This window comes from Squalius cephalus (assembly GCF_949319135.1).
Source record: "Squalius cephalus genome assembly, chromosome: 3".
Lineage (NCBI taxonomy): Eukaryota > Metazoa > Chordata > Actinopteri > Cypriniformes > Leuciscidae > Squalius > Squalius cephalus.
In genome coordinates this window covers 36,118,389-36,142,311 of record NC_137124.1, presented here as the reverse complement: position 1 = coordinate 36,142,311, position 23,923 = coordinate 36,118,389, and the positions used below count along the sequence as shown (strand labels likewise).

The following is a 23,923-nucleotide window of genomic DNA, read 5'->3' as shown; positions in this document are numbered from 1 at the left end:
TATTAGAGTTCATTAATGCATTGCAGAAACACAGAAATAAGAGGTCAGGAAAAAGCGACAATGTAATGCCTCGCCAGTTATTTAACACTTGCTACAAAAAGCACACTCTCTTTTATTTAATTAAGCTCTTAAGTCCATCATTTGAATAGTTTAACATTAATTGTCCCACAAGAGCCACTCGGTGCCTGCGGTGTCTCACTGTCCCACCTTTCCTATTTTGTTGCGTAAATTAAAAACCTAACTTGCTTTATTGACTGTTGTAATCTCCCTGGACTGCTCAGTGTTTACTGACTAATAGCATGAGGGGAAGGTTATGCATTAGTGATGAAATCTGAAAGCTTGGTGAATGCTTGCTTTTCAGTCTTAACAGTGAATAGACTTTGTACTGATAAAACAAAAGCCTCAGAGAAATAACAGACTATAGGGACACTCTGCATCTTTTATGAGCAAATGTTTGTGTCATATTAGCTTAATCTCTTTTTTAAATGGATTTTGGGGAAGTTATTTGGGAGCTTTTTCCTGGCCGTGAATATTATTGTAGTTTGGCCAGTCCAAGGAAGTCAGTAGGGCGAGTGTGTAGGTAAACATTTGCTACTAAACATACAGGGCTTTTAATGTGCTCAGTCAAAATGAGCAATACAAAACTTTTAATACAACTTTCAGAAAACAGTAGCCAATATAATTGCCAGGAAACAGATGCAGCCCAACTAATTCATTCAAAACGCCTGGATTTCCCCACTACACAGCGCCCTTCCTTTGTGTGTCAAAGTCACGCATAATGTTTTCAATTATTTGAGGTTCTTCATTCCCAACACTCCTGCCATATGGTGACCTTCAGATGAGAGGAAAGCGACAGCACGGGCATAGCAGTAATGCTTAGGAGGGAAGCACCGCAAAAACAGGTGTGAACAAACACACATACACACACACACGCTTTGAGTGACAATAGCACAGAAGCTACATGTTTCAATCAAAACCGTAACATGTGGCGTTGCTCAAGGTGCCAGCATCTGACAGTCGTCATTTATAAAGACGCTAATTAATTCAAGCATTAAAACTTTAATGAGGGAGACGGCGCAGGTGTGTTACTTACAGGCAGAGACAATACAACACATGGAATACAACCTGATTAACACCTTAGAAGTAATAAAAAACACTCAAATCAAAATGTCAGCAGCATTCTCTTACAAACAGACAATAAACCAAGGGCGATTTTGCAGTATATTTATACAGAAGTTGAGAGAGCATTTGTAAAATGACTGCAAACAAGCAATTCAGCACTGTTGACCCAACATATCTACAGTATACAAACAGTAAACGCACTACCATTCAAAAGTTTGGGCTAAGAATTTCTTTTATTTATCAAGGATACAATAAATGTATAAAAAATGGAAAACTTTTAGAATGTTACAAAAGTTTTCTATTTCAAATAAATGCTGTTCTCTTGAACTTTCAATTCATTAAAGAATCCAAAGGAAAAAAAACAATCATAGTTTCAACAAAATTATTAATCAGCACAACTGTTTTCATCATTAATAATAAAAAGGGTTTCTAGAGCACCGAATCAGCATATTATAATGATTTCTGAAGGATCATGTGACACTGAGTAATTCTGGTAAAATACAGTAAATGCAGCTTTGGTGAGCATACGAGACTTCTTTCAAAAACATTAAATAATCTTACCAACCATAAACTTTTGAATGGTAGTGTATGAACCTTTTAACTTTAACTATGTTTATTTACATGTCACACAGACTATTGCATATTACATGTTTTGACGACAGGCAGAGTGCATGATTACCATTTTAAAAACGAGATGCAGGCGACTGTTAAGTGATTCATAATCTACATAAAATGTCAACTATAAATATTTAATATCAAACTGGGTGACAATATTCAATGTGCATGCTCTCATACTTTTATGCATTATTCAACAACTTTGGAGGGTTTGGAATGGTGGGTGGTTTTTGTATCTAACTATAAATGGGCACAAGTTTCTCTTGAAAAAACATGTGGCGAGATTGTAATGACTAATTCAGCTCACTTCTACACAACCACTTTCATTACATTGAGGTTTGATAAGTTCTAAACAGATCAATGTAATTGAAGCATCATTGTCTGGAACCTCGACTAGCGTGGAAACAGGAATGTGAATGTAGGAAAACAGCAGGGCTATTTTTGTATCCAACTATGATAGGACACACAATTCTCTTGAGAAAAAAAAAACAAAAAAAAACAAAAAAAAACAAGCTTGGTAGATCTTGAAGCACGAGTACTGAAATTATCACAATTGAACTAAAACTAGTTGAACTGAACTAAAATTACTTAAAATTAAATACATACAATTAACTAATTTGCAGTTAATGCATTAGGTACCATGTCCTATCGTTTATTAATCTAGATTAGTGTAGATTTATAAACATACAATTGTTCATTGTTATTTAATGTTTGATAATAATGAATTAATGGTAAAAATTTGTTAAAATATGTACAAATTAACATTAACCTAGATTCATTAAAAGTGCAATATAACAGAAGTAATGATAGATCTTTTCTTCCGTATTGTGATGCACATCATCGACAAAGAACAAAATGCATGAGAGGGATCCATCGATTGTTTGGATTTTGAGTTGTGGGAGGTCTGGGCTTACTTTACAAGAGAGAAGACTGTAATATTACCAGAATATCGAGTTCAAGAACGAGGTGAAAAGAAAATAAATATATGCCTTGATGAATCATTCAAAAGGGTATATTTTCATGCCATGCCGACTTAAACTAATGCTAATAAATTGAACCTTTTTTTCAAAAAGTTACCATTCCTCACATCTCAACAAGGTAATACATTTGAATTTGAACTTTGCGAATGCAAAAAAAAAAAAAAAAAATTGTTCTTATAGTTTGGATGAATGAAATTTGCCATGTTGTTACTGTCATGTGACCTACCACTGTCAGATGAGTCACTTCACTGCCATCATAAATCCTCTCCCGTGGCCTCATGGGATAGTAAAGCGTCCATCGAATGTGCACTTCAGAATCTTGGTGGAAGTAATAGGTCATGCGGGTACTTTTTACCTACGGTTTTTCTAATACTATGTACCGAGACATACTACTCTGTTGGCATTCTGTTTTTTTGCATACTATAAATTATGGAAGTATTCAATTTTGGATGCAGCGATGGAGGTTTTAGATGATATTGGAGCATCATTGTCTAGTAGTGTATTTTTCAACCTAAGCTAGAATAAAAACAGATGTGAAAATGAAAAGGGGAAATGCATGTTTCATTGCAAAGCCTAAAGCAATCAAAAAAGTCTAATAATACTGAATTACATTGTTCTGAATTAAAGGAATATGACTTAACGTGACTTATAGAGAGCAGTTGTAGTTGTGCACAAAGAAAAAAGTCTTTATATCCAATGTTTCACCTACCACTTCTCGTCACTCTAAACATTCACTGTACTTACTCTTCCCTGTTAAATACTCGATCCAAAGGGTCCAACTTCCTTACTGAGATGTAACTCTGCTGTTTTATTTTTCTCATGCACAAGGAAAGTGCAATGGACAAGTCTCCTGTCTTTCTGTCTCTCTTAATCGTCTTTGTTCAGAGAACGTCCTGTTTTGTTGAGAACAGTACTTAATTCATTAATGAGGTTTTGAGGCAACTGCACACCTCTGCTGGGCAACGAGGGCAACGAGGCTTTCCTCTGTGATAGCTGGGTGAGAGCGCTGGTGTCTTGTTGAATTGATGCTCTTCGCTGAGACTGGAGTGTGTCATCAATCACCATTTCATGCCTGGAGACACATGGAGTTCCCTTACAGCTTGTCAATTTATGCCTCGAGTCTGGTTGGTTGCCCTCATCTGTGGTCATTTGGTTTTGTGTATTTGAACCTTCTATACTTGTAGTGAGGACTGACTTTCCTTTAACCTGCAGAAGAGCAGAAAGCACATGAATATTCGTGGTTATATGAGTCAAAGGCTGTTTTGTATGCAAGGAAGAGACTTGAACAACCATTTTGTGGACAAGACGATATGGATAAGGTTTAACTGTCAACAAAGATGGAGATCAGGTCTGATTACTGCTAACTGTGCTGGCCTTTAGAAATGTTCACTGAAGCAAACAATGCATTAAGCAACTTTAAATGAAAAGGTTTGTTAAGCATTTATGACATTTATGTGAGTGTAGAGCAGGATTAATGCTGACCTCTCTCTGGTGTTTGGCTGTGCTGGTCTGTGCAGGGCTGTAAGTGGATGTTCTCCCTCTGCTCAGGTTATAAGGTAATGATGCACTCTGCTTTAGGTCTTTAGGCCATAAGTCACCTTCATGCTGCAAGTACATTTACATTTATGCTTTCATCCAAATCAATTTTGAATTCAAGGATTACATTTTATCAGTTTATGCAGGAATTGAACCCATGATTTTGGCTCAATGCTAGCGCCATGCTCTACAGTTTGAGCTAAAGGGAATAGAAAGAGCAATTTCCAGCCAATGGAAATTTCACATTTCCGGGCTTCTCAGAAGCGGAAGTCATCATAAGTTGGGTAAACTTATATAGTGGTGAATGGGAGTCAACAGCAAATATAATTTTTGTTTTCCAATTTGTTCCACTAGCAAAGAAAAAAAAATTCCATGAAGGTGTTTCCAAGACTTTCCAAAAGAGTAACAAAATATCGAGAGAATGATTACAGCAGTCAGAACAGAGAATGATGAGAAATCTGCCATCACTCCCAGCCGGTGTATTAGAAACACTCACGCAGCAGTGTTAATTCATTTTTTGCAATTCACTGCCGAGGTAATATAACACAAAGTGTAGCGTAATAAATAAATATGAATTTAAAAAAATCACCACAGTCTGTGAAAAGGGTCCATCAAATATTTTATAGGTGAGCATAACTAGAAGGAAAATATATTTGCAATCTATTAGTGTGGCAAAACACTAAAAGTATATAAACTTGTCATAACATCTACACTACTGTAAGATTGGGGCCAGTCATTTTTTTCCTTTGATTACATTTAATCAGTTGGGATGCATTACAGTGATCAAAAATGACAGTAAAGACATTTATAATGTTATAAAAGATGTCAATTTTAAATAAATGCTGTTCTTTTGAACTTTCTATTTATCCAAGAATCCTGAAATATTTGTTTGAATCACTGTTTCCACAAAAATATATAGCAGCACCACTGTTATATATAATAACTGTTATAATAATAAGAAATGTTTCTTGAGCATAAAATCAGCATATTAGAATGATTTCTGAAGGATCATGTGACACTGAAGACTCGAGAAATGATGCTGAAAATTCAGCTTTTCCATCACAGGACTAAATTACATTTTATAAAATATTAACATAGAAAACAGTTACTTTAAATTGCAATAATATTTCAGAGTTTTTATAAAAATAAAAAAAAATGCAGCCATGGTGAATATACAAGACTTCTTTCAAAATACCCAGTCTTTTTAACGGTAGTATAAGTTGTCAGCTGAGAATTAGTATCACTGCAACGAAAAGCCAATCACAGTGTGCAAGTATGCAAATAGATAATTTAGTATGAAAATATTAGTGACATTAGAGTGAAACTATTTAGTAAAACAGATTCAACAATGTATGAGGAGAATCATTATAGTACTGCCTTCCAAGTTTTATTCATTTGCTTGACATTTCTAGGCCTATAAATCCGAATTTTGCCTGATATTTCGATATTTTCCATGACAGTGGGAACTTAGGGTAAAAAAAGGTTTCAGACAGAAAATGTATACCTTACTATTAAGCTTTAAGTCTCAGGCAAGACAGAGACAAAAAACTTCCATATATTCTCAAGCAGCTCTAACTAACACTAACTTTCTGACCTTAATGATGTAGGAACACAAATGTTCCGGAACATTCTGGACCTATTCCTGAGCTGAACACTCGCTAAGACAGCTCATACTTTCCACTGTGACTTTATGGCCTTTGAGTTGTTCTTCACGTCTACATCCTCGTTTTAGCAGCAGAAGGTCTCATCTGCCTGTTCCTTTACCTACCCAGCACTGCTCTCCAGTTTCTATGGAAACCATGCCAAGCAGAACGCTGGGTGAAATGGAAGCAGCGAGAGGTTACAAGAGTCTCAGAGCACAGAGTCTCAATTAATCTACCTGCATGGACTCCACGACCACTTTTAGCACAAGTAATAATGAGACACAACAATATGTACAGTGAATTATGGTACATGCCCTCAAATCCTCGTTTACTCTACCGCCTGGGGGGAAAAAAACTCGAGAAAACCTCTCTGCGCCCCACCTCCCCAGAATAGGAAAAAAAAAATTAAAGAACTGAAGTGCTTTATTTTTCTCCCTCGTATCAGTTCAAAACCACAAAAGCAAGAATAAACCTCAACAATGAAAATAGTGAACCTGTAGGAAGTAGATAAGGATGAGGCATTAGGACCGAAGAGAAGAGCAGGGAAAATCTGAGAGGGTTAGCGGATTGGAGGAGAGATCTAAACAATGGCTAAATCATCTACTCCTCTGCCATCTCTTGCCTTTGGTTTAAGTTATTAATACTGAATCAGCTGAGTCAGGCCCTCAGTGTGCACTAGTGCCCAGCTTGTCTAAAGAAGAGTCTGCTGGAACCAGTGTTATTGTGGCAGTCTGCATGACCTTATTTCAGCTAAAAGACCTTTCCGGATAATGTGATTTATACTCGTGGAGGATAACCTTGAAAACATTCTCTCAATTCTTAAGGCTAGTTTTCTTATAACTTTCTCTGGAAAAAGGAAATGCCGCATTATAATAAAAAAAAAAAAGTACTTATTATGGAAATATTACACATTACTTTTAAGTGCAAAATAATGTAATGTTTCCGGACACGTTTTCGTTTTTAACTGCATGTTAATTGCAATTCTATGAAAATGTATTAAAGTTTAAATTTATATTAAACACAATTAGCTGAATTTTATAGTGTATCTTTGACCCACTTGTGTACATCTGTATATGTAATTTCATAATTACTTATATTGCTTCTAAAATATGGTTTCACTGCCAAATGTATTGACAGGCATTAATGGAAAACTAAATAGACCTTATTGCAATTTATATTGAAACATGTCTGTATTGTATTCAGATATATTTGTCATCACACATTTGTAAGGATGAAGTTGCAATTTTGTTCATTTAAAAATATATTATCTTTGAATTTAATATTGAATATCACATTACAGTTTAAATTATAATAATATATTCCACATTTGCTTTATAATGTTTCACATAAAAATAAGTGGACTGCTTAAAGCACAACAAAAAGATTATTAAAACAAAGACTTAAAATGTACTTTAAAATAAAACTTTTAATTTGACATTATTACAAAGTGCACACAAAGTTCTCTCTTTAAGTACTTTTATTTTATTAACATTATCATTTTCACTAAGGGTGTGCAGTGATGGCACCAGATGCTAATACCATGTATACCATATTCATGTACCACGGTATTTATGGTACTCCAAGGTGCTTTGCAGAATACATTATAAGTCCAAAAAAAGAATAAAAAGGAAAGGTAATATCATGGTACTTTATGAAGGAAGAAATGCCTCATATTGGGTTGCTAAAATGAAGCATTTCCAGATGTGGAATAGTACATCTAAAAATTGCATTAGAAAACCTCTTAACATGCCCATTTTTGAACAATGTTAACTGCACATTATCAGCACTTAGAACGAAGAAAGCTCACCTTCACTCTGATAATGGAGGTGACCCAGTCCTGCTGAGAATCATTCCCTTTACAGCAGAAATACCTTTTTCAGGGAGGATGAAAATGCATACAGTCAGAACACTGAAGCACTTAAGTGTCCTATTTGAAATTCAGTCATGCAGTTCTGTACTTCAATTGCTAAGCTGTACAAAACCTTAGTACGTTTCAGGCTGGTATATTAAAAAAAGGGAGGTATTATCCAGTTCCAGCTAAATGTTTTTTCTTAAAAACAGTGCTGAAGCGTGTGATTGAATGTGCAATTAGGAACAGAGTTAATTGCACTTACCACTGCTGCTTTTCAGTATAAACAGTAAATCCCCAACTGTTGAAAATTTGTCAGAAAAACAACAAAAAGTATCGCATTAGTTTCACAGCATTTCATTCAGGTTCTCCACATCAACTATATTCAGATTTTTCCTGATGGTGCCACAGTCTGACCTCTCGAGAACCTCTAAAGTGCTAAGATACCATTAAATTCACAGCTTAACTTTCGCAGCCAGCAGACAAGCATAATAGAAACGATGACCTATTTTGCTTGTGTAAGAGATTTATATCAATGCCACATGCCCTGTTAATACTTTACTCTCTTATAGATGTAACGTTTTGGCTGACCTACTTCTCGTTAATTTATTTAATTCATGGTCCATGGTCTAAATGGTTCAAAATCTTTTCTGACCTCACACACAGCATTTTAGATTGTGGAACAAAAAAAAAAAAACAGATGTTATTTCCACAAAAGTTTCCACCATAATGTGTTTCTTCAACTTCTGCCACTTTGTCCCTGGTGCTTTTTGAATAATAATAAATAAATAAAAACATTTTAAACTTTTTTTTTTTCTTTTTGCTACTTTTCAAATTTCTTTTATGTATTGATTTTATTAGTTTACTCATTATAACCCGTTAAAAACATACATTTAAAACTAATTATCTCAAGAAAGAATGAAATAACCAAACCATATCAATATTTATTATGTGCAAATGATTTATATAAATTATTACTCTTGTCTTCTGTTTTCACGTAATTTCCACATCAATAAACACTTCTGCTTCTATTAAAGTTTCATCAAAAGTTAGTGTGCCTGTGTACCAATGAGACAACAGTGTCTCTGAAGAGCTTGCTTGAGATATATTATGAAACATGAGATTTGTCAAGAAAATAAAGAGAGAGGAAAAATGACATGTGATATGTGCATATCACGTTATTTGGTTTCCAATCAAGCTGTACAGTAATTGTATAAATATTACAAAATATTACCCAATTGTGCGTATAGAGTACAAAAAATTCAATGTATGAACAAAACAAATTAAGATTTCGCTCCCACAACTTAATTTGTGGCCACATGTTAATTTATTTTAGTTAAATTGTGTCAACCTTTGATTAATTAATTCCCTTGGTTTATGTAAATCGTGGCCATGTTGGATTAATTATTCGTTCCCACAAGTTTTTAATTCATGGTCACATATTATTAATTTGTTTTGGTTAAATTGCGGCCATGTTGTATTAATTTGTTCCCTCGTTTTAATTTAGCTAAATAGTGGTGACAAAGTCTTTACCACGAATTAGGAATTTCTGGGAACGAAATCCGTAATTAATGCCCATGTTATCTTGGGTTTTTTACCCGGATGAGACACTGTGGTAGGAATGTTAATGATGGTTCCTGTGATGCATGTGTGTCCACTGTTGTGTGAAGATGTGTTTTAAGGCTACTTCTACATTAATACGGATACATTTGAAAACGGCATTTTCGTTTCAAAACTAGAGTTTTCCAAAAGTTGCTCAGGGCTCGCAAAATCACCAGCCCAACATCCCGGGGCTATTGTGTTTTCCAGTCGGGCTGGAGGTTGCTAATACAATGCTAAATCAGATATATGTACAATAACAATTTTAGGAAAAAAATAACATTACGATGTCTAGAAATCAATTTCAATAGTAACGTTACATTGGGTTTAATCAGTCTTTTAATGAAATCTACTAATATTGTTAGTGCCGAGAATTTTCACATGAATAAATGCATAGATGATCCGCAATCGTACAGTTTTTTTTTTTTTTCTCTCATCAAAACCGAATCTGTTCATCAGTGGTTACAGTCTATATCAAGCAGGGACACGTTTATGTGCATTTTGTTTTGTGATTTCACCGGAACGAATAGAGAGTCTCCACAACGGCGATAGATTGAAGAGCGCGTCCGAGTGAAGACTCGGTGAACACTATCCATATATTGTATCCATGCAACTGATCACAGCGGCAACGAGCGCTCAGCTTGATTTAAAAAACAACACATTTTAGCTCTAGATCGTCTCTAATTTAATAACAAACTTAACTGGAGATGTTTTATTTATTTGTATTAGGTACTTCATAATGTTTCAAAAAGTGGTGGGGGACAATATCGATCCTGAGAAAAAGTGGTGGGGACATGTCCCACCCGTCCTACCCGCAAATTACGCCTATGCACATCAACCAAAATTAAAATTGATTGAATCCAAGTGCTAACACACCATCACTGTAAAGCTGCTTTGAAACAAACAAATCTGTATGGTAACAAGCGCTACATAAATAAAGATGACTTGACCATCATATATTCTGCTATATAAACAGCATAAAATAATTACAGCACTATTTACTTGCCTCAAAAAAGTCTGGTATTGTTATTATTATTATGTATTGCTACACTTCAATATGTGAATTATTCCATCAGAAAATTAACACTTTCAACGTTGTCAGACTTTAAAACAACGGAGCTGCGCAGTTCAGTTGATATCCCCGATTCAGAATGATTCATGTTACATACTGGTCACACAAATTTCAGTTCAGTTAGAACCAGATGCATATTTGTATTGATGATTCTAATTTGATTATTTTATATCCAATTGCTGATATCTGGGTTTTGAAAAAGTTTTTGATTGATGTTTTGACTAACCAATTTTCTACATTAGAAATGGTCTTTTTATTACGGGCAACCAAAATCTGAAGAGTGCCTGCCCGAAGGGCTACCAGCGATTTTGAAATTTTGCAAGCCCTGCCCATCCACACTGAAACGCTTGAAATGCTTAAATCACCTTACTATGCATGCGTAAAACGTAATAAAAGCTCACAAGATGATAGAGAGACCAGACATAATAAAGGTCTTACGCTATCCTTTTGGCGTCATTTTATTAGCGAAATATCCCACCACTCACTGTTGTGTCCAGGTCACACTCAAAATCATATGATCTAAAACACAACTGTCATCACGTTTTGCCGCAGGACTGCAATTACGAGTACATTTTCTGTCATCTTTGCAGGAATGTAATATGAAGATTCATGTTGAAAATTTCTGTTTAGCAACACTATGAAAGTACATAGCAGGCACAACAATGCCAGTATAACCATAGAGATCTATGGGTACAATATGCGTCACATGACTAAACGTCATCGTTTTCAAAAACCTTTTCACAGTCCACACTACAACGCGAAAACAGAGTTTTAAAATGTATCCACTAGTGAGGACATTTTCAAACGGCTTCATCTTTGTTGAGAAAAAAAAAACCCGTCTCAGTGTGGACGAAAGGCACTTAAAAACAAAGGGCCGTTCACACAGAACACGTTTTATATTCTGCTGTAGTTATCTATTCCTGTTATTTCCGTTATTGCATCGCGTATCAAAAGCACATCTCGAGACCTTCTGCGCTGCGCTTTAAACCATTCCTGAGTGCTGTGTCTCTCAGTTTTAGATGCAAAGACAAGTTCTGTGTGAACGGCCCCTTAGTGTGGACAAGGCTCAAGAGAGTTTATTTTTTAAAAGTCCACAGGAACAAAAGTGCTATAGCTGAAGAAACACCCTCAGACTTAAAAAAGCGAAATAGTTTGCATACCAATACCTCAATGTAACAAATAACATGCGAGAACAGATTGGAAGTCATTTGGGGTAAAATGCTATTGTGAAAATCATGCCGTGGATACATTCACAAGGAAAATTATGAATAAAGGATCATTAGCAACAAAGACTTCAGCGCACCCATAAATTACACAACAGCCATAAATTACAAAAATGCAACATTACTGAAATGAAACAAATCCACAGTTAACAATTTTCCCAGTAGGAGAGAGAAAAACACAGTACAGTGTATTTGCTAAATTACGTTTAATGAATTTTGTAATTGTGAGATATAAATCTGCTTTCGGATTGACTGTGATAGTCTTGTTTCTGAGGGGGGCATTTGGCACTAGACCAAGCTGCTCTGCGTGTTTGGCACAAAAGATAAAGAGTGAACTAGGAGCTCATTTAAACATGAACCTAGAGTTAATGTCAGAACATTTATGAATCGATCTTAATTACACATTTAGGAATATTAATGTCTCCTCTTTCAATGTGGCAGCACTAATTTTGAATAACTTGTTTCGTAAAATAGTTTGTGGGCTCTACGTGGATTAAAATAAGGATTATAAAGAGGGTTTGGAAAAATTGTTACAAAAGACACCAGTTTGCTAATGAACTTGAGCAAGATGCAATTAGGTAACATTTTTGCTAAATGTAAAAAGAGAATAACTGCTTTTTTTGTGTGGTATAACACTAGATAAATACTTGAGACCACTTACCTGCTTGTTGGTTTCAACTTCCTTCGTAGCCCTAAGTAACATTTAACTGACTTTAATGAAGCCTCTCTTTCTGGCTTGGTACTCTGTGGAAACAATGGCACATGTTTCAAAATCAACAGTGCTTTAATTTTAAATAATGCTGTATCTACACATATTATGTATGTAATAATGGTAACACTTTATTTTACAGAGTCCTTGTTACATATGTTACATGTACTTACCATAGTAATAGTAAATTATGCATAATTACATGCAGCTAACCCTCAACCCTAACCCTATAGTAAGTACACAGGTAGTTGCTTAATATTACTCAGTACTTAAATATATAATTACACAGTAATAACGACACCTTAAAATAAAGTGTAACCTTTGAGGTGTCCTTGTTACAGTATAATAACACATCTAAGTACTGAGTAATATTAATTAATTAACTACATGTACTTACTATAGGGTTAGGGTTAAAGTGCTACCTAATAATGCTATATATCTGTTCAAAACCTTTCCAAACAGTCATGAGGTACTAAAACTGGTTCACATGCTATATGCAGAAAAGTGGAGTGAAAGAAAAAAACTGCTTTATTTCCCCCAGCTCATTCACTTGAATCAAAAGGGGAAAAACGGCAATTTCCTGTTTACAGCTGTTGGGAGCCCAAGGGCACTGTGTAAACTAGCATGTGCCGACAACGCTGTTGTTGTTGCCTGGAAGGGATGTACTTCGTATGTAATGCACTGCAAAACACGAGCGGCATAGGCGAGCACATCGACGACGGCAAAATGAGATCTAACCGAGGATCCTAACTTGCAAGAAACAGAAAACAAAGGCATCAGAATATCAATTAAATTTCTGCTTCACAGCCAATTCCCACCTTCTTCACTTGATAATTAGCTGAATATTCTGCAGCAGCCAGAAATTACACTAATTAAAGAAAGCACAGCCTTCATTCAGAGTGTCTTCGTCTCTCCGCCTTCCCTCCCGGTCTCACTCACACACACACACACACACGTCCTCACACTTTACTCAAATATCAGTTATTAACACATATTGCACTCTTTAGGAGACTGTGTCTTAGCTCACGGAGCGTGTGTCCCCGAGGAAGAGCAGATCGGCGTGCGCACGAAGTGAATAAAGTAAGTATGAGGAGATATTACAGAAAGAAAAGCCTAACAGACTGCAGTTGTTTACATCACTGTACTCATTTCAGGGGGTATAAGTCCCACATTACTTTAATTCTAAATGAAAATAGCCATTATGGGTCTATTTGTTTCCTTTTTTTCTTCTTCCACGCATATTACAAGTGGGCCCCTGCGATTGGCCCAAAGCAGGTAATTTCACATCCGCTGTGTTTTTTAATTACTATTTCATCTGTAAATGCATGCTTAGAAAACAAACAGAGATAATATAATATGCCATGCTGGAAAATCTAAATTGGTAAACGTGCAACTGCTGACGGACTGCTGGCGAAGAGCAATACTGCGTAGAGGTTGATCCTGATGAACAGTGGGGATGGAGATATTAAAATATTACCATGAGCAGAGATACTTAAAGACCCTACAAAGCAAACCATTTGATTTGTTAAAAGAAAGAGACTTGGAATAAAAAATGTAAGACACATACTTTTATGTCCTTGTATAAAAGCAGTTTTTTGTCTTGTAGAACCAGGTACCGGTCCTGAAACTTATTCCCCAATAGCAGTTTGGAGGAACCATCTTTGAATTTGAGCTGCTCTCCTTTAATGAAATCTTTCAGTTTATCTGTCACAAACACAGAAGAACACACAGAAAACATATTGAGTCATTCTATAAACTATTTATGAGACACAGAACATACAAACTGTAGGTATACTGTTGCATTGCACCAGTGCGGCCCCTACTGTGCCAAGTGTCATACATTTTTAAAATGTCTGAAGTTAAAATCTCCACTGAAACACATTTCCAGCTTAACACATTTGCGAGTCTAGCAATTACACATCCTGGCAAATGAATAAACCTTTGCATAACAGCACTGCTTAATATATATTAATATCTTTAGTGAGGCATGCAGAGAAGCTATTACTCAGCGCAGGTACAAAATTAAGATTTCTTCCGTTACTGATGGTTTCAAAAGGAAACTGAAAAAAAGTGTAAATGCACTCTGCTTTGCTATTCTGCAAGTAAGCCATTCATCACCAAGAGTGAAAAATTGATCAGGAAATTGGTACTGAGACTGTAAAAAGTTATGAAATTAGGCCAATATCAGAAAACTTTATAACTGGTAGTAACTAAGACCGGGTGATTTATCAAATATTCACAATATATTCACAATGATTTTGATGGCCAGTTAATCCATTTTAAACCCTGAAATCAGTGATTTATTAGTGTCATCACTAGAAAATGTACACAGGAGTCTCCATGTGGGATGTTTCATTATTAAAATAAACATAAGACAGATGTCTCCAGTTTTAATAGCGTTGCTTATTTAAACCTCACTAGCGAAAAAGGCTTTAACGTTGTCTATTCTGATTAATGTCCAGGAATCAGTCCTAAAATGTTTTCAACTCTAATTCAACGTTTTGTTTTGGTCCTCATCTGAAAGTGTTCATTTTAGTATTTTACTAAAAATATGTGAACTGTACTGTTTTATTGATACATAATTATTGAATACACAATATCATTCTTCCTTGTGTTCATTTAATGAATAAAATATGTATATACTGAGATATGCTGAATATTGTCAAGGCTGGACAAATATGATATATAATAAAATCAAGCACTGTTTTAAGCATAACCAGAAGCTGATCTTTGAATGTGGCTCCAATGAAACAATGACTGTAAATGTAATAGATCCATATAGTTGTTTCATTTGTTAATCATAGTTTGGAGCGATCTGCTAGGGTGCATTAGGAAATTCAATGTTGGTACCTGAGTTGGAATCTGTCATTTTAGAACCAGAATATTTCTTAATGAGCAGGAAGGCTGAGCTGGGATCCTCCAGAGAGCTCCACTCCAATACCTGCTCCAGAATCCTCTCTTTGTAGTGTAAGGGCCGCTCTGAGCACAGAGAGAAATGATAGGTAGGATAAGTGAATGCAAATCTCCATCTGACTTGTTTCATAATTGACTGCGACTGCGAGGCCAGAAACATAAGCTATGCAAAATGTGAACAAACGCTTCTAGCTGCGCAAGCTCGATTTCACACATCATTGTGCTCCAAAAAAGTGTCAGGGCACAATTCATATAAGTACGTACAATAAAATGCATGTTGAAATGCAGTGGATGGGCATTTGTGTGCATGTGTAGAGTATGTTTCAGGCCAAAAAGGTTTCAAAACTTTTAAAAGCCTCTTTAGAATCTCAAAAATTTATCTGTAGGACTGTATATACTTACATCGCTTCACTTGAAAATACAAAAATAACACATACAGATAACGTGGAGAGAAAAAAAAGAATCCTCCTCATCATCACCACCCTCTAACAAACTGTTTTTGCTTTGGGTTTGTCCTCCACACAAGCATAATTATATAGTGCAAATTTGTAATTATCGCCAGCCAATCTGACTATGATTACAAAACACACTCAAGTGCAAAATAGATCCATTATCAAGTTGTAATTTGTAAAAAGGAAAACACAATGTTCGCTATTGGCAAAAATCACTCTTACACCACCTGTCTCCCCCTCCCACCAATGCCATCACAATCTGTTAATAGTTTCTCATAATAACCACCATGAAATAATAATAGTACTAATCATGCTCATTCACTTTTCGCATTCGCATTTTAATGTGTGCTTAGGCTTTAGGAGGAACATCGTCAAATGCTCTAATAAAATGCTAAAAAAAAGAATTCATTCATAAGTCAAATTTACGTTTTGATTTCAATTGTTTCTAGTGTATTTGTAAGATTTAACAGCATTGTAACCTTACCCATCTCTCCATTCTCAATGACCTCAAAAGTGGTCCAGAGATCTTGAGCTTTGACCTCCTTCCCCTTCATCTCCAGAGTGCAGACGGCAAGCTCATCTGACCTCATACTGGGAGACACCTTATAGAGACAGACATCAGTATCAATCTGTTGTCAGTGTTTTTTTAATGTTCAAGACTTCATTTCCTTGTTCAAAAGGATTTATCTACTTTTGCCGGAGGAAAATTGAAAGGAAAATAGGAAAAAAGATATCAAAGAAGTGTCAAGAGGGAAAAAAACCACTCGGAAACAACCTCTATTAACTGAGGTTTATCTTGAATACTGATAAAACACAATTACTCTCACAATTAAATCAAACATGCCTTTGATTAACTGCAGTTTGATTTAGTCTGTGGCAGAATACCCTCTAGGTTCAGACACACAGACAGCCAGACAGTCACACACACACACACACACACACACACACACACACACACCACAGAGAGCGAGAGAGGGAAACAAACCTTGATTAAACAGCACTTCTCTGGCTCCTTTTTTTCCAAGTAGACTTCAAATATCAGGTCACCAGCAGGAGAGAACTGCAAACACAGGTACACACAGAGAGATAAAACACAGAAGACTTAAGATTTAAATACATACTTAAAGGGACAGTTCACCCAAAAATGAAAATTAGCCCATCATTTACTCAGTCAAGCTTTATAATGGCAGTGAATTGCTGTTTCTCTTTTGAAGTCCATAAAAGTGCATCTATCCATCATGAAAGTGTTAATAAAGGCCTTCTGAAGCAAAGCTATGAGTTTGTGCTTAAAAGTGACGTCGGAAGTAGCGTAGTGCATCATGGCGTAGCATAAATATCAGCAGTACTTTGCATTACTCTCATAAGTTGCACTTTAGACTTGCCTGCAATCCATATATTTGTTTGGTCCAAAACATTTTTTACACAAACTTATTGGTTCACTTCAGAAAGCTTTTATTAACCCCACGGAGACGTGTGCAATTCGTATATGATGGATAGATGCACGTTTTTGGACTTCAAAACAGAAACAGCCATTCACAGCCATTATAAGGCTTGGAAGAGCCAGGGCATTTTTAATATAACTCATTGTATTCGTCTGAAAGAATGTTATATACACCTACAGTAGGATGGCTTCAGGGTGAGTAAATTATGGGAACTTTTTCTGTGAACTATCCCTTTAATTCATATAAATGTACAGAAAGAAAGAAAAAGAAAGAAAGAAAGAAAGAAAGAAAGAAAGAAAGAAAGAAAGAAAGAAAGAAAGAAAGAAAGAAAGAAAGAAAGAAAGAAAGAAAGAAAGAAAGAAAGAACACAGCTTTTCTAAGTATACAGCAGTCTTTATGGATATAACACAAAAGCAATCAACAGCCCATTCAGTTCAGACCAGCGTCTGTGTGTCTCTGACTAAATGACACACAGCTGGAGTCCCACACATCATTTAGCCGCATTACACAACAAAAGCTGGCAAACATCTTAGCTCATGTAAACCAGAGATTAAAGCTTCCTTTCTAAACTGCTTTGGCAAAATGTATTTAAATGTAGCGTAAATGACACATATGCTACTGTAACATTCTATAAGAAAAGTGTAGAAACACTCTTATTCAGATATTCAGTTTCATACAGCAAAACATGGTTATTTTTGCACCCAAGGTATAGTACCAGTCAAATGTTTGGACACAACTAGCCGAATACATGTTTCTCACAGACCATTTGATTTAAAGAAGTGGTTCCCAACCAGGGGGCCCGGACCCACTGGGGCCTAAGCAAACTTTCGAGGGGCTTAAAATTATTTAATTAAATATAAAAAGATAACTTAATTAATATGCAGTTTTTTGCATATTAAGTAAGTTATCTTTTTATATTTAATTTTTTTCCCCTCCTCAATAACTATTGTTTTTATTGGAGAGAATACAGAATCAGAACCTTGAATCGTCATAAATAACAAAATCATTAAAAATATATATTATCTGTAAATACTAGAGAAAGGGATAATGTGTAATAAATGTGTATTAGAATAATGTGTTGGACAATGGGTGGCCACTGAGTCAAAAAGGTTGAGAACCACTGATCTAAAGGCTTTTGCTTAAATGCTTGAGTTTTTCATACATAAATGGGCCAATAACATGACATTCATGTACGGTCCAGATCTATTAAATTTGTGGAAAATACATTACAAAATCTATTTAAAACAAAAATATGGTCTAATTTGTTAACATTAGTTAATGTATTAACTAACATGAACTAACAATGAGCAACACATGTGTTACTGTATTTGTTCAACTTTGTTAATATAGTTTTAAAAAAATAGTCATGCATTGTTCATGTTACTTAGTGCATTAGCTAATGTTACAGTAACAATTAAAACTGTTGATTTTAATATAATGGATTAGTAAATGTTAAAATTAACATGAACTAAGATTAACCCCTTACTAATAAATGCTGTAGAAGTGCAGTTCATTATCAGTTCATATTAACTAATGTTAACTAATGAAAACTTTTTGTAAAGTGTTACCAAATTTCCAAATGCTTCAAGAATTTTCCATGGGTCAGTTCAAACACTGTCCTTGCCCCAACTTGAACATATACACAGAAACTTATTAAACTTGGACAGCAGCAAACAAAGGAAGATTAATTTGTTTTCAGCTTATCTGAACAAATTGTTCCTTGTGGTGCCAGAAAGGTATAAAGCAGGAGAAGGAAAGGTTAGGTAGCACAAAGAGCTTGCCGTTTGCTCTAATTTGCTCAAAACAAAATGTAATTTTGATCTAATCTAATTTGCTCAAAGTGATCATGTGACCTGTGAAAATGTACACACACACACACACATATATATATGCAAACACAAACAGGTTAAAAGCTAAACACGCACATTTATGGACTGTAACATCATGCTCTATACAAATCTCTCACACCAGAACCTATTTAACAGAGAGGTTAAAAGGGGTGACTTACTGTGGTATCCTTCCACCTGGTGATAAAGCTGTTTTCTTTCTCCATTTGCCTAACCTGCTCTTCATTGACCTGTTTTAATGGACCCACACAGATAAACAGAGATTAAAGCCTCAGTGCACAGTAAACAGACCTGCTCACATCCCCAACAGCAATGTCAGGGCATTTCAGCTACTCAAAATGCGTCCCATAAGATGACTTGTTTAAAATGGCACATCAGAAAACTTAAAAGTTGAAGTAGATATTTTTACCTTTGCCATCATCTAATGCTCACTTAAAGCTATATTTCAAAACACTACTAACACTGTTAAATGTCATCTCAAAGCAAATTTCCATTTATCAAATGTTTTATTTAATTACTGTTCAAAAGTTTGAGGTCAGTAAGATGTTTTTATGTTTTTGAAAGAAGTCTCGGTAACACTTTACTTAAAGCCTTTATGTATAATTCATTATACGAGTATTTTTAATGCATTAATTATGGCTTGTATGCACCTTATTATGGCTTGAATGGTTTCATGTAATCACAGTTATAATACATTATAATAAACCACTAGCGCGTATAATGCATTAAGGAATCTGTGAATATTATAATGCATTTTAACTTTGGTTAATTATTTATGAAAATATAAATGCATTATAACGTACATTATGAATACTTTTATAATGCATTAAACAAAAAGGCTTTAAGTAAAGCATTAACAAAGTCTCTTATTCTGCATCAAGGCTGCATTTATTTGATCAGAAATCTAGTAAAAATAGTCATATTTTGAAATATGATTACAAAAGAACAACTGTTTTCTATGTGAATATATATTCAAATGTAATATACTCCTGTAATGGCAAAGCTGAATTTTCCGCATCATTACTCCCAGTCTTCAGTGTCACATGATCCTTCAGAAATCATTCTAATATGCTGATTTGCTGCTCAAGAAACAATTCTGATTATCAATGTTGAGAACATTAGTGGTGCTTAATAGTTGTGGAAACCATGATACATTTTTTCAGAATTATTTTATGAATGGAACGTTCAAGAGAACAGAGCTGATTTGAAATAGATCATTTAAAGAAAGTCTTTACTGCCACTTTTGATACATTTAACTCATCCTAGCTGAAAATCCGTATTCATTTATTTAAAAAAAGTTTTTTAAACGGTAGTGTATGTAGACAAAATAATATACTGTAGCATTTTAACACTATTTATTTAGGTGGAAATATACATAATTGATCAGAACATTAAGACTGTGGAGAAAAAGGTTATATTTTATTAAAGATTTTACTTTGCAGAATGACAAAAAAAAAAAAACTGAGAAGATGGCTCATTTATAACAAAAACAAAACACGTTAATGTGTATAGTAAACTTAATTTTCACCTGCATGTCATGTAATTCTACATGTTACTTCAGTGGAATTGCCATATTTTTCTCTAGATTATGGCTATTTGTCACAATAAACTTCACGTTTCACACGCTCTCCTTCTTTCCTTCTCTCTAAAAGTACAAGTGCCTGTATGTGTGAAGCCAGGGGAACTATGAAAGTATGAGCATGCTGAGAGGGGAATTAGCACAGCGCAGCACTGTAAATCCCATTACAGAGGCAAGCGTCCAAGTGCAACACGAACACCGTCCCCTTCTTCACACACTTATACTAGTGCTGCGCATTTCGTGGTGTTGAATGGAAATGCTTTTCACTGTTCATAGCACCATGGATTTTGTCATATACTCTGTAATGGGTAAACAGCCACAGCTTGCCAGTATGATATCGCCCTCTTCAAATGAGGGGTTCGACACAGACAGGCCTGTTGTTCATCAGTCATGTATTTTCATGAGCAATAATTACAACTGACAAGATACTATTTCTTGCATCTGGATCAGATTCTTCTGTAAGAGACTACTAATGAAGCAGAACCATAATAACTAAATCAACTCTCACGTGTACTAACAAAAGGGTTATAACGGTATAAATAATTAATTAACACCACACACCTGTGAAATCATAAGAACTGCGCTGTGAAAATGTATTTTGGCTCTCATACCGTGAATATGATGCTATGAATATGAGGGAAGTGAACATTGGAGCAGTCTCACATTTAGCAGGCCTTCGGGAATCAATAGACAGATATCAGCTAGGTCTGAATCCTGAGAGAGGACACATGTTTAACTCACAGAAAAGAGCTGGATGTAATTGTTGATGAGGTCCTCCACCACGCAGGTCTCCTGAGCCGTGTGTCCCTCCGTTTGAAACAGGCACGAGGAGAAAACACATGCCAGATTCTGCGTGCTCATCTGGTTGATGTGCGAGCACCTCTGAATCCTGTGCAGACGTAATATATGTGCATAAATATTTGAATACTGGTGGAAAAAAGACCTACATAAATCATAGATGAGTAAACACACACCGTCCATACAAGTAAATGCATATACACCCTTCTGAATTCACTGAATGAGCCCTCTTTTGTTGACATGATGTTATTGTTTGCACAACATTAAGGTAGTTTTATTAAAGCTATGACAGGACGTGAGTAGATTTAAATGAAAGCATATATAAGCAACAAAAACAAAGCAGGCAGGTGCAAATGCTGTGTAAACCTGAAGACAACAAAACATTATTGTACATAATGGGGGAAATGTTAGGCTACACTCCAAATATGCCAAAAGGGCCAATTAAGCCTTCTTCAAACAATTACAGTCATTACAGGAATATTTCGAGCAATCTGACATTCCCAGTGAGGGTTTGGAGTGGCCATGTTTACTGTGAGCTATTTAACCAGACTTCAAACATCAACAAACTACCAACTGGAAATGTTACTGGCTTGAGAGGTGCTATTGCAGACTGTTGTTGTTGCGAAGAGAAGAAAATACCTGTACAAATGCTGCAGCAGGGCACCAAGGGTTGACCTGTTGACCTTGGGTAAACTCTGAATGTAGGATGAATATTTCTGCACTCTGACCTTCACGTCCTGTTCATCTGCATTCATGGACAATAAACACTCTTTAAAGGGTTAGTTCACCCAAAAAATGTAAATTCTGTCATCATTTACTCACCTTTGTATCGTTCAATATCCGTAAGACTTTCGTTCATTTTCGGAACACAAATGAAGATATTTTTAAAGGGTACATAACATGCACAGTTTCACCTAATCTCATGTTAATCTTGAGTACCTATAGAGTAGTAGTGCATCCTTAATATCTCAAAAAAGTGTTTAGTTTTATTATATTTAGAAAAGAAAAATACAGCTTTCCGATTCTCTCCGGAAAAAGCCGAGGTCCTGGAGGCGGAGCTATAGAGTCAAGCGGTAGTTCTTGATTTCCAGCAAAAGACAGAAATCTGATCCAGTTGTACTTACATGAATGGGGTCTTTTATCACTGGGACAGCTCCACGTTTTAATAGCAAACGATTTGCAAATCCAGCGTCGACCTGAGCCTTGTTAATAAAACATTTTCTTTGGAAATAAAAGTGATAAAAGGAAATAAAACTGAACACGGTAAGCTTTCCCTCACATCCAAATACACACTTTTTTGGAGACATTCTTGAACAAATCCTATGTAGCGCTGGCGCCGATGATTTCCTGTTGAAGCGCGTTGATGTGCGCGGTCTCGCTCTCCTCTAGTCGACGTGCTCGCGGGCGAGCTTTTCCGGGAGAAATGCTCATATAAGGAGTTCCACTCTTATCTACGTCATTAGATCCACGATCTAAAAAAAAACAGCCGAAACTTGTACCAACCTGGAAGTAAGATTTTCAGCATAGAAATTCTCCGTTATTCGTCCAAAATATTTTTTAAAAACTTTGCCCATGTTTAGCATGAGAATCTATCTCTTTAACACTGTAAACAACTCTGAATACATGAAACACCATTGTACCCCCCCTTTAATGAAATCCGAGAGGTTTCTGTCCCTCCTTAGAGATCCAACGCAAATACCACTTCCAAGCCCCAGAAGTCATAAAGACATCATTAAAGTAATCCATGTGACTCCAGTGGTTCAACCTCAATTTTATGAAGCAACGCGAGGGCTTCGTTAGTGCAAAAAAACATAATTTACCACTTTATTTACGAAAATAATCTGCAAAGGATAATATTATTTTGTAAATAAAGTTTTTCTTGCGCAAACAACCACTCGCGTTTCATAAAATTGAGGTTAAACCACTGGATTACTTCTATGATGTCTTTTCTACCTTTCTGGGGCTTGGAAGTGGTAGTTGCGTTGGATATCTATGTAGGGACAGAAAACTCTGGGATTTCATTCAAAATATCTTCATTTGTGTTACGAAGATGAATGAAAGTCTTACGGATGTGGGACGACATGATGATTAATGACAGAACCCTTTTAACCTCTAACCCTTTAATGTAGAAATATACTGTGTATCCACACAAAGTTTTGTTTGCATTTTACACAAATGGCAAGATAGAACCTGAAAAATGCTGAAAAACTATTAGACAATTCCCTTAAAGGTGCATTCAGTAGTTTGGTGCTGATTGAAGAATTACACATTAAGAAATAAATTGTTTTTGTGATCAATCATCTGAATGTTGTACACTCACATGAGATGAAGACTACACTCAAGGTAATTTTCTATAGTTATAATTGTTTTAATTATGTATGATGCGGGTCACCACCTCTATGTATTTTTTGTTTGTTTGTTTAAATGACGGAGAATCCTCTTGTTCATTGGCTGCCGCCTCTGTAGATACGCTAGCAGCGTAGTGTTTTTAAGTGATGCAAAGAGAGAAATTACACAATGGAACACATTCATTATTGTGCTTTA

General features: G+C 35.6%; 1 protein-coding gene across 1 annotated transcript in view; it reads right to left on the bottom strand.

Moving 5' to 3' along the window:
- Positions 1 to 1,041: 1,041 nt before the first annotated feature.
- The window catches only part of arap2 (ArfGAP with RhoGAP domain, ankyrin repeat and PH domain 2), a 101,617-nt gene continuing 78,735 nt past the window's right edge, over positions 1,042 to 23,923 (bottom strand). The window contains exons 22-33 of the mRNA XM_079867451.1: positions 22,019 to 22,124; positions 21,323 to 21,470; positions 19,164 to 19,232; positions 16,699 to 16,773; positions 16,198 to 16,315; positions 15,199 to 15,327; positions 13,916 to 14,052; positions 12,301 to 12,383; positions 8,011 to 8,046; positions 7,704 to 7,767; positions 4,200 to 4,322; positions 1,042 to 3,923 (exon numbers count right to left, since the gene is read on the bottom strand). Coding sequence (XP_079723577.1) covers positions 3,585 to 3,923; positions 4,200 to 4,322; positions 7,704 to 7,767; positions 8,011 to 8,046; positions 12,301 to 12,383; positions 13,916 to 14,052; positions 15,199 to 15,327; positions 16,198 to 16,315; positions 16,699 to 16,773; positions 19,164 to 19,232; positions 21,323 to 21,470; positions 22,019 to 22,124 — 1,427 coding nt within the window. The 3' untranslated portion in view covers positions 1,042 to 3,584. The remainder of the gene's footprint in view (positions 3,924 to 4,199; positions 4,323 to 7,703; positions 7,768 to 8,010; positions 8,047 to 12,300; positions 12,384 to 13,915; positions 14,053 to 15,198; positions 15,328 to 16,197; positions 16,316 to 16,698; positions 16,774 to 19,163; positions 19,233 to 21,322; positions 21,471 to 22,018; positions 22,125 to 23,923) is intronic.